The 10,975-nt window shown below is 38.2% G+C and overlaps 2 protein-coding genes across 2 annotated transcripts; one reads left to right on the plus strand and one right to left on the minus strand.

Moving 5' to 3' along the window:
• Nucleotides 1-1,449: 1,449 nt before the first annotated feature.
• Nucleotides 1,450-5,046, plus strand: LOC124835636 (C2 calcium/lipid-binding plant phosphoribosyltransferase family protein). The gene has a single exon (XM_047310603.2). The coding sequence runs from the start codon at nt 1,744-1,746 to the stop codon at nt 4,810-4,812; it is 3,069 nt and encodes a 1,022-aa protein (XP_047166559.1). The 5' UTR covers nt 1,450-1,743; the 3' UTR covers nt 4,813-5,046.
• A 189-nt stretch (nt 5,047-5,235) lies between these two features.
• On the minus strand, nt 5,236-10,106 carry LOC124835637 (Methylthiotransferase). The gene is made up of 11 exons (XM_047310604.2): nt 9,902-10,106; nt 9,783-9,821; nt 9,592-9,683; nt 9,232-9,481; nt 9,009-9,128; nt 8,830-8,905; nt 8,435-8,643; nt 8,248-8,356; nt 7,815-7,907; nt 6,772-6,932; nt 5,236-5,882 (listed from the first exon to the last, which is right to left on the minus strand). Exons 1-11 carry the CDS (start codon nt 10,055-10,057, stop codon nt 5,349-5,351), a joined length of 1,839 nt encoding a protein of 612 aa, XP_047166560.2. The 5' UTR covers nt 10,058-10,106; the 3' UTR covers nt 5,236-5,348.
• Between the last annotated feature and the right edge of the window lie 869 nt (nt 10,107-10,975).

Genomic DNA, 10,975 nt, shown 5'->3' on the forward strand with positions numbered 1-10,975 from the left:
TGAACAATATGAGAGTATTGGACATGAACCTTTGAACAAGTGGCAAGATATGAGTGAATTGAAGAATTTTGATATATACTTTATAAGGCTAGAATATGAGAAGATTCACTTAAGAAAAATTCTAATGCTAAAATCAGTAACATAGTTAAATCTTGAATAAAAAAGAATAAATTTGAGATAGTGTACATATTTCCTATTAAATACTATGTGTATTTATAATATTTATGTGTTGTGTGACTCTTATAATTAAATTGATAATATCAAAATAGTATCAAATAATATCATAATTTATCATATGATAATTAATCAAATAATAATATAATTTTTAATGTAACATTTTATCTAATATATCATATATTCTGTAAATATATAATATAAGAGAATATTACTATCTAGTATAAAAATTTAATTACACAGTATTAATATATATGAATATTTGTATCAATAAATATATTTTAAAATATTTTTTAACCATTTTAAGTCAATAAAATTAAATAGGTTTTATTGAACTTTATCACTTAACATACTTAACATATTTGTTTATATTTTATAATATCTTTTAACGATTTTAGATACAGTGATTAATTGTTCACTTGTTGAACAAAATATTAACAAAATATAATATTATGAATATAAGGAAGCCGAAGCAGAAAAGGTTTAAGAGAGATGAATTGTAAAATAACATTTACAGAGGTAAATAAGGGACGGAGAAGAATAAACAAATAAAATAAAGGGTTAAATATGTTTTTAGTCCCTAAACTATTGGTTGTTTCTCGTTTTCGTCTCTCTTTCAAAGTAAAATATAATATTATGAATAGGGACGAAAACCAGAAACCATCAATATTTTAGAAACTAAAAACATATTTAATCTAAAATAAAATGAAAAAGGGGAAAAGAAGTGAATGCGAAATTGACATGCACGTTTGTAAGTGGAAAAGAGAAAAGGTTGTTTGGTACCATGCATTTGCATTTATTTGCATATGCATATGCCAAAACAAAACCTCCCCACTTTGAACCTTCTTTTGATCTCTCAGAGCAAAAGCAAAAGCAAAACGTAGCCTCCAGTATATACTACTTACCATCACCACCAAAACCAAAACCACCATTATTGTTTTGCCCAACTTTAGAAGAAAGCAGACTTAACTCCTTTGAAAGGGAGATTTCTACTTTTTCTTCTTTCAAATTATTTATTAAACATTGCACTGCTTGAATGTTTTGGTAGCTTCTCTATGGCCCACCACCATTATTATTTTAAAATCATCTACCCAAACTTTATCCCCATCTTCAACCCCACCCCCTTCATTAATAATCCAAAACCAACGACACCCCATTATTAATATTTATTTAAATCCACACAACAGCTAACACCTCCTCCTCAGTAAGTAAAAAAACGCAGGTGTGGATGTTTTTTTTGGAGTAAGTTAAATAAACAAAGATTAGGATGTTGTTAATATTCTGTGATGACATAGAAAGTAGGGAGCCAGTAGAATATCTCCCCCAAAGAAAGGCACATGAAAGAAGGGGCCACCACACCAAACAGCAATAGCAATAGCAGTAGCAATTGCAATAGCATGTCCAACACACATCCCATTTATTTCTCTTTCTAACAATTTTTTCTGTCTTCACACTCCAAATCAGCAGAGCGTATGCATATCTCATCACCTCATCACCGCTCACACCCGGTGTCCTACTCCTATTTCCTCACTCAATATCATAATTGAATTATTGGAGCATCACAGCACCATGAACATACTGGTGGTAGAGGTTGTGGATGCAAGCGACCTCATGCCCAAAGACGGGGAGGGCTCAGCCAACCCCTTTGTGGAGGTGAAGTTTGATGAGCAGCAGCATACTACTGAGACAAAGCACAAAGACCTCAATCCTTATTGGAACCAGAAGCTGCTGTTCCACATCGATAACCCGAGAGATCTTGCGTACAAGACAATTGAAGTGGTTGTATACAATCGTAATGATCGGAACCACAACAATTTCCTTGGAAGGGTCAGACTTTCCGGTTCTTCCATCCCTCTGTCGGAGTCCCAGGCCCGTGTTGAACGCTACCCACTTGAGAAACGTGGCCTCTTTTCAAACATCAGGGGTGATATTGCTCTCAAGTGTTATGCGCTGCATGATCCTCTTCCTTCTCATCCTCCCCCGCAACCTCAGGACGCCGGCGGCGATCCTGCTGCTGCTTCTGAACAGCATCGTCCTCCTCCCCCTGCCCCGGCGGAGGAGGATCAGCACACTCCCTTGCAAGAAATAAACCCCAACATGGTGGCGGAGGAGGAAAGCGTGAACAGTGAAGGGGAGGAAAAGAAAAAGAAGAAGATGAAAAAGAAAGAAAAGGAAGTGAGGACTTTTCACTCTATACCTTCTGCGGCTGCTGCAGCGAAGGCACAGTTCCAGTCACAGTCCCAGGCGGCAGCGGAAACGGTGAGGAGGGCTGACTTCGCAAAGGCTGGACCACCGAACGTGATGTTGATGCAGATCCCAAAGCAAAACCCCGAGTATGGACTGGTGGAGACAAGTCCTCCTCTGGCGGCTCGCTTGCGGTACAGAGGAGGGGACAAAATATCAACCACCTACGACTTGGTGGAACAGATGCATTACTTGTACGTTAATGTTGTAAAGGCAAGGGATCTCCCCGTGATGGATATCACGGGCAGCCTTGATCCTTACGTGGAAGTCAAGCTCGGTAACTACAAGGGCCTCACCAAACACCTGGACAAGAATCAGAACCCCGTTTGGAAGCAAATCTTTGCCTTCTCCAAGGAGAGGTTGCAATCAAATTTGCTTGAAGTGACTGTGAAGGACAAGGACATTGGCAAAGATGATTTTGTTGGGAGAGTTCTGTTTGATCTGACGGAGGTTCCTCTTCGGGTGCCCCCAGACAGCCCCTTGGCTCCTCAGTGGTACAGATTGGAGGACAAGAAGGGTCAAAAAATTCACAACAATGGCGAAATCATGCTTGCGGTTTGGATGGGAACACAGGCCGACGAGTCCTTCCCGGAGGCGTGGCACTCCGACGCTCACAACGTCAGCCACTCGAACCTTGCAAACACCCGCTCAAAGGTATATTTCTCACCCAAGCTTTTCTATCTTAGAGTTCAAGTCATCGAAGCTCAGGATCTTGTTCCTTCCGATAAAGGAAGAGCCCCGGACGCTGTTGTTAGAGTACAGCTCGGGAACCAGATGAGATTCACCCGTCCTTCTCAGATGAGAAGCACCAACCCAGTTTGGAACGACGAGCTCATGTTTGTGGCTGCCGAGCCATTTGAGGATTTCATCATTGTGACTGTGGAGGACAAAGGAGGTCCTAGTGCTGAAATATTGGGAAGGGAGATCATATCAGTTAGAAGTGTTCCACCCAGACACGAGACCAGCAAGCTCCCTGATTCTCGTTGGTTCAATTTGCACAGGCCCAGTGCTGTCGGTGAGGAAGAAACGGAGAAAAAGAAGGAGAAATTCTCGAGCAAGATTCACCTAAGAATGTGTCTGGAGGCCGGGTACCATGTGCTGGATGAGTCCACGCATTTCAGCAGTGATCTTCAGCCATCCTCCAAACATCTGAGGAAGAAAAACATTGGCATCCTCGAACTCGGGATACTGAGTGCCCGCAATTTGGTGCCCCTGAAGGCCAGGGAAGGTAGGACAACTGATGCTTACTGCGTGGCCAAGTATGGCAACAAATGGGTTCGAACCAGAACTCTGCTTGACACTCTGTCCCCTCGATGGAATGAGCAATATACGTGGGAGGTTTATGATCCATGCACTGTCATCACAATTGGGGTTTTTGATAACCACCACATCAATGGGAGCAGTGATTCAAAAGATCAGAGAATTGGAAAGGTGAGAATCCGATTATCAACTCTGGAAACTGATAAGGTGTATACTCATTTTTATCCTCTGCTGGTCCTCCAACCCAATGGCCTGAAGAAGAACGGAGAGCTTCACTTGGCCGTGAGATTCACATGCACCGCTTGGGTGAATATGGTAGCCCAGTATGGCAGGCCTTTGCTTCCCAAAATGCATTATGTCCAACCCATACCTGTGAGGCACATAGACTGGCTCCGCCACCAGGCCATGCAGATTGTGGCAGCTCGCCTATCCAGAGCTGAGCCACCCCTTAGGCGTGAAACAGTTGAGTACATGCTGGACGTGGATTACCATATGTGGAGTCTAAGGAGAAGCAAAGCGAATTTTCACCGCATAATGTCAATCCTCAGAGGAGTTACAGCAGTTTGCAAATGGTTTGATGACATCTGCACCTGGAGAAACCCAATCACAACCTGTCTGGTTCACGTCCTGTTCTTGATACTGGTTTGCTACCCGGAACTGATATTGCCCACCATTTTCCTTTACTTGTTTGTAATTGGGATTTGGAATTACCGGTTCAGGCCAAGGCAACCACCCCACATGGATGCCAGGTTGTCACAGGCAGAAACTGCCCACCCAGATGAACTGGACGAGGAATTTGACACTTTTCCATCCACAAAACCTTCAGATATTGTGAGAATGAGGTATGACAGATTGCGGAGTGTGGCGGGTAGAGTACAGACTGTGGTTGGAGATCTGGCTACTCAGGGAGAAAGAGCTCAAGCCATACTAAATTGGAGAGACTCGCGGGCAACATCTATCTTTATCATCTTCTCGCTCATATGGGCCGTATTCATTTACATTACTCCCTTTCAGGTGGTGGCAATTCTCGTAGGCCTATATATGCTACGCCATCCTCGGTTTAGGAGCAAGATGCCTTCAGTACCAATCAATTTCTTCAAGAGATTGCCTTCCAGATCAGACACGCTTATATGATGAAACGTTTTGCTTTTTCTCATTTTATCAAATTATTGTGGACAAATAATCGATGTATGTATGAATAAACAGAGCTGCACCATTACACGTTCGAAAATTAACGAGGGTAGAGCAAACATGTGCATAGTCCCCCTCCAATTTCAGTAGCAAAAGCACACTTTCATTGTATGAAAGTATATATGTACATCCCAAAGCATCAGTTTCAGCTACGGCAAATAAATATTTCTTCATGCACGTAAGAGCTTTGTTAAATTACGAAAGGCTGAACTTTCTATTACTTTCGAACACGTAAAATAATGGCCAGTCTCGATGAGCTAAAAACAAGTTCGTTCTCTCTCATATACCAAGCCCCAAAATGATTTCCTATGAATCTTATCAAATTAATACAACTGACGTAAAATCTAAACTAAGATATTGAGGGTGTGTGAGAATTTGCGGATATATGCGAAAACACTTGATACAGTTTGTACAGGTCAAAATCGGGAATAACAGTTTGATTCAGGAAAAAATTAATAAAAAAAACTTTGACAGCTCTTTTACTGGGACCAAATTACTCTGAACGCAAGAGCTGCTACAAGAGCAATAATAGTAAAGATGCTGATAGATATTCCACCCAAAAGAACCTTATCAACAAAGTCCCACTTCATCTTTCTTTCATGCTTTTTAACAGATCCCGAGGCAAGCTCACTCTCAACTTTTTTGTGCAGATGCTCCCGCTTCCTTAGTATCCATCCAACTAAATTTCTATTACTTTGGTTCTGTTGCACTGCATTGCCTCTTGAAGCGTCACTCTTGTCGATACTACAACAGATGTCACTTCCACATGCACAAGATTCTGGCTCTTCTGAGAATCCACCAGGCTTGGCTGGGTTAACGCAGAGAGAATGCAAGTCCCGATCAGGAACCAACTTGTTTAGAGCTTTACTGTCACTTACATGGTCGATTGTCTCAATTACTTCCCCAAAGACAGACCATCTTCCCACAGATGTTATCTTAGCCATAGCTGAAGCTCCCAGCATATGGTCTGGAGCAAGTACAAGAACTTGTATATATCCTTTCGTATGACCAACCTTCGACATTGACAAATAAAATCATTAGTTGATATATAACACAAATAAATACAAATTATAAAGTCTCAAGTTCGAAGGGGTGCTTCACAGGAATTCGCATTTTATCATTCGCAAGTATGCAACGCGCAGGCGAGAACAAAAATTAGGAATAAAACAAGAAACAAGATATTTCTTCGTCCCATCCCATTCTCTTTCATGATTGTACAAGAGGCCAAAAACCTATGTTTATTTATGCTATGGGAGTAGATCTCTTGCAACACCCCTAATGTAATAAAGATTTTAACTACATGGAAAGAAAGCAAGACCCTTTTGCAAATAAACAAACTAAAGTCTAAAGTATTGCAATTTGAAACCCCCCCGCATGATTACTAAGGCAGTTAAAGTTTATAAACAAAAATACCTGCTGCTCAACATTAATCATCATGATGAAAAATAATTAAAAACACGTCCTCTAACACTATTTTGAGCATACTCTTTATGATTGACTAAAATTTATTTGAAATTACAAATTTTTTAGGTTCTACTTATTTAGTGAGCTCCAAACATGATTTTATTCTTCTGATAAATTTTAACCAATAGAAGAAAGTATGTTAGAAGAACTATCAGAAAGGGTGTTGACATGTTAATAGCTCTCCGTTGTTGATAAATGGAATGAGAAAAAGAAAGACAGATCAGGAAAACCTCATCTCGCTTAGCCCAAAATTTCTTTCTTTGGAACTTTAGCAGGTCATGGTAAAAAAAAATTCAGTGTTGAGATACTAGAGATCAAAATTTCAGGCTTACAGGCACAAGTGCAAATGAATTGAATGCAACAAATGGCATACTTAAATGAAATACATTTAAAAGCAACAAAAACAATCAACATTCAAGATCTACTTGACTGCCTTACCAAGTGAATTCCATCAGATGCAATATCAGTAATCCAAATTCTTTCCACTTTGCCTTCCATCCCAGAGTATGGTGTGAATGATTCAAAGACATTTGTCAATTCTCGGCTTCTTCTCTTAACCACATTACTTGGAACCTTTTTCATCCTTGCAGCAGGTGTCCCTATCATTTTATAGGAATATGACTATTATTACTTGCCCCAGGAGGGGAAAATTATATGCATCGTATAGACATGATAACAGATCTTTGGTGGTAATATAGGTGGTCTAATTTTTAAAACACTAAAATTTAAACCTGGTGAATGAAAATTCCTCAACAGTTCCAATCCTGCCCCCAACCCACTACGACATCTTTTTCTTTAACCCTATATCCACACACAACATATTGCCTAAATTTGCCGAATTCTACTTGAGTAAAAGAAAATATATTTATCTGTGCAAATGCATAACAACATCATGCTAAATTCATTGGTTATCAAGAAAAGCAGTTAAGCCTCATTGATGAACACAAATTAACAACACTTCTTTGTTTTCTCATAACAGTTAGAAAAGATGTTACTGATAAAACAATAGCTCACACAAGCACCTCTCAGTAATCTAGAAAGACATTTATAGACATTTATGGACCTTTATATTGAGTAAGTAGTATACCGTAACACCTAGAACACGGGTAAAATGAAATACAAAAGAACAGAGAACTTCTCTGCTTAATGCATCTATTACGACTATTATTATCCAGAATACCTTTTGTACGAGAGAATCATTCCATTACAATTTAGGATTAATTTTAGCATAAGAAAAGGAAATATCATAAAAAGGGAAGTTTGGAGGAGAAGGCTCCCACAAGCACGGTGGGGTAAGGGAGGGTCAGAAAAGCACAACGCAATAAAAATAAGGGGAAAAAAATGCACGCAGCACTGTCTGGATCCAGCACATCATAACCTAACTTCTACACTGTACTACAGACTAGGTACCTATTTTTAATTTCATCCTTAAAATGAAGTTATGAAAGTTGCATTCAATATTTATTCGACAGAACACAAACCTGGTCGAGGATAAAATTGTGAAATGTGAACTTGAGGGAACTTGTAATCTTTAACAAGATCGACAGTCTGCACAAAATCTTCATCAGTTTCACCTGAAAATGCCCAAGAAATAAGTGTTACCAAGATCTATGCACTAGTTTTCTTCTTAAACTCATTCCCGGTTATCTATATAAATTCAAAACCAGTTCAATCATATGTATCTTTTCACACTTCCAGTTCACAAATGACTCACCCCAATTGTAATATCTATTTAATGTCATTTATTATTAAAGTTGATAAGAACTTCAAGCTTAGACTCCAGCTTGACATATTTTTATACAAAATTATTCATAATTACCATAGTTATTCTATACACTGTACGTTTATTGCACACAGAACTACGCATATCAGGAAACAGTATGTTACAGAACATAACAAAGATCATCCACTAACCAGGAAATCCACATATTATATCAGTGGCAATCTGCATCTCTGGCACAAGCTCAGTTAGAGTATCTACAACAGTCCTGAACTCACTCACAGTATATTCCCTATTCATTGCCTGATAAATCAGATTAGTTAGTATATTATATGGTGCATACTATAGTATACAACCTCACCAATACTCTTTATGACTTACGGTCAAAACAGTATCACTTCCCGACTGAACCGGTACATGTAGAAAGGAGTACACACAAGGATGCCGCAAAATCTCAGCTATTTCCTTCAAGTGTTCAAGGATATAAGGTGGATTGGTCATTCCAATACGTAGCATTGTGCTTGCATCAGCTGGTAGTTCTTCCACTAAGGCCTTCAACAAAGTTGGAAGATTCACACCAATGTCACGACCTGTAAAACATCATGACACCAAGAAACCATTGATATAAAACCCACTCTCAATTTCATAACACTTTGAGTAACCTGAATTGATTAGCTGTCAATGCAAGATAATATGAAATTTCATTAAGATCAAAGCTGCAAATATCTTAAACTAGTGAATGATATTGAAGGACTCTGGCCAACAATCAAAATTACCATATGCTCCAGTGTCCTCACTGCTAAGCCATATCTCTTTAACTCCATAAGAAATGACAGATTTTACACGCCCAACCTGCAGCACTTCCAAATTAATACGTACATAACACACACATAAGCAAAATATAATAATAAAAGGAACACAAACACATATTATAACTCACTGTCAGCGTACTTACAAGGCTATCAATTGTATAACTTCCTAGGTGACCCCGAGCATGCTTTGTCTTGCAATAAGTGCAGGCACCTAAACAACCAACATTAATAGGAAGAATCTCAACAAACTTGTTCTTCCTTACCTGATGCAGCAGTATAATTTGAAAAAATCAAGCTAATATGCACTAACTATACAAAGCATAAAACACAAGTGTTAACACACGACAATTGGGTAGAAATTCAAACCTTTGGAAGGTCGAGTGCTGGCAATGTCTTACGGGTCAAAAGGCGGACTTCGTGACCTTTCAAAGTCTCTTCTACAATTTCAACAACACGATCAATTTGCTGGACTCCAACTATGCTGATCCCTTCCAGTTCTTTCAAATACCGACTTCCTTGAGGGACACAGCCAGCAACAACTAGTGGTTTATTTGAAGATTTTCCTTTCGTTATGATGGTATCCATAGCAGATTGACTGGGGGATTTCACTGTGCAACTGGAGCAGTAATTACTTAACGTGAATATAAGGATGATGCATTGATGTTAATGTGAAAGCGTATGATGAAGCAGAAAAAGTGTTGAGGGTGGAGGAACAGGATAACTGACGTGTTAATGAGCCAGAGATCTGCTTGGTCTGGATTGTCACTCAAAGAATAACCAAAAGCAGAAAGCTGGCCAGCCATATATTCACTGTCACTCTGTCAAAATCAAACAATTATGCACAAATTAATCAACTCATAGCACAGAATGCGCAACACAGCAATGCACAACACAACACAAACAAACACAACACTTGCCTGGTTGTGAGAGCAGCCAAAGGTCTTTATGTAGATAGTCTGCGGGAACAACACCAAACCAAAGAAAGAATGAGAAAATAAAGAGAAAGCGGAAGAGTGAGGAGAATGATGAGACCTACCTGAGTGCCAGGAATTGCAGGAGAAGGCGAAGAAGAGAGTTTATTCCGCTTGCTCCCAACGCCAACACCAACGCCCACAGCTGCCGCCAACGGCAAACGGAAGCCCGGTGGAGTTGCGCTTCCGCTTCCGGCCAGCAAATCTTCAATGTCCTCCATCTCCTCTCCCTTCTCTTCTCTCTCTTCTGCCCTAAACAAAAACAACCCTTCTCGCTTGCCGAACGCATTTTGCTATATATTTAAGCCAAAAACTCCCTATTTTACTTTTAATTTCATTCAATTTATGCAACCATCCTAATTTTTATTTGAAACTCTAAATTAAAACTCTTTCTTTTTTACAAATTTTTAATTACATTTCCAACTTAAAAAATATATACTGTAAATTCATATTTTATTATACTTTCACGTTGCTATAAACCAAATCCTAGAATCTTTAGATTTAAAATTTTCAATTTGCTTCAAAATATTTACAAAGCTTCACAAAATTTATAAAGTCTATAAAAAGTTTTAAAAAAACAATTATCAGATTATATATTAATTTGATCCATATTAATTTTCTTAAAACCTTCAAAAATATAAATAAGCTCATCCTATACAAATTTATGTTAGAAACATTACTTTTCACTATTAATCATTTGAAAAAGAGACATTTTAAGTTATTTATAAATAGTAACAAAAAATGGCACAAGTAAATCGTGAAAGTTGAAAACAAGTTGTTTTCAATCACTAAATTACTGGCTAAAGAATTATCATTTAGATCGTTTTGATATAAGAATTATCACATACACAAATAGATAATCAATATATTATTCGGTGATTTACACAAAATAATTTAACATTTTTCAACATACATTACTAGTACATATTCAGCGAAATAAGCTCACAAGTAAATGATAACATAGATTTTGTCTCTACAACACATCTGGTCACTATTTTATTTCTTGCTTTTTCAAGTATCACAAATGAATGACATACAACCCTGATTATTTTATTTATATAACAAACTTTTTTTCAAGAAAACTTTTAATACTCTTCAATATACAAAAAATAACATTTTAATGATTTACACAAGGAGAA

Source organism: Vigna umbellata, chromosome 3, assembly GCF_029865625.1.
Source record: "Vigna umbellata cultivar VRB3 chromosome 3, Vumbellata_1.0, whole genome shotgun sequence".
Classification (NCBI taxonomy): domain Eukaryota; kingdom Viridiplantae; phylum Streptophyta; class Magnoliopsida; order Fabales; family Fabaceae; genus Vigna; species Vigna umbellata.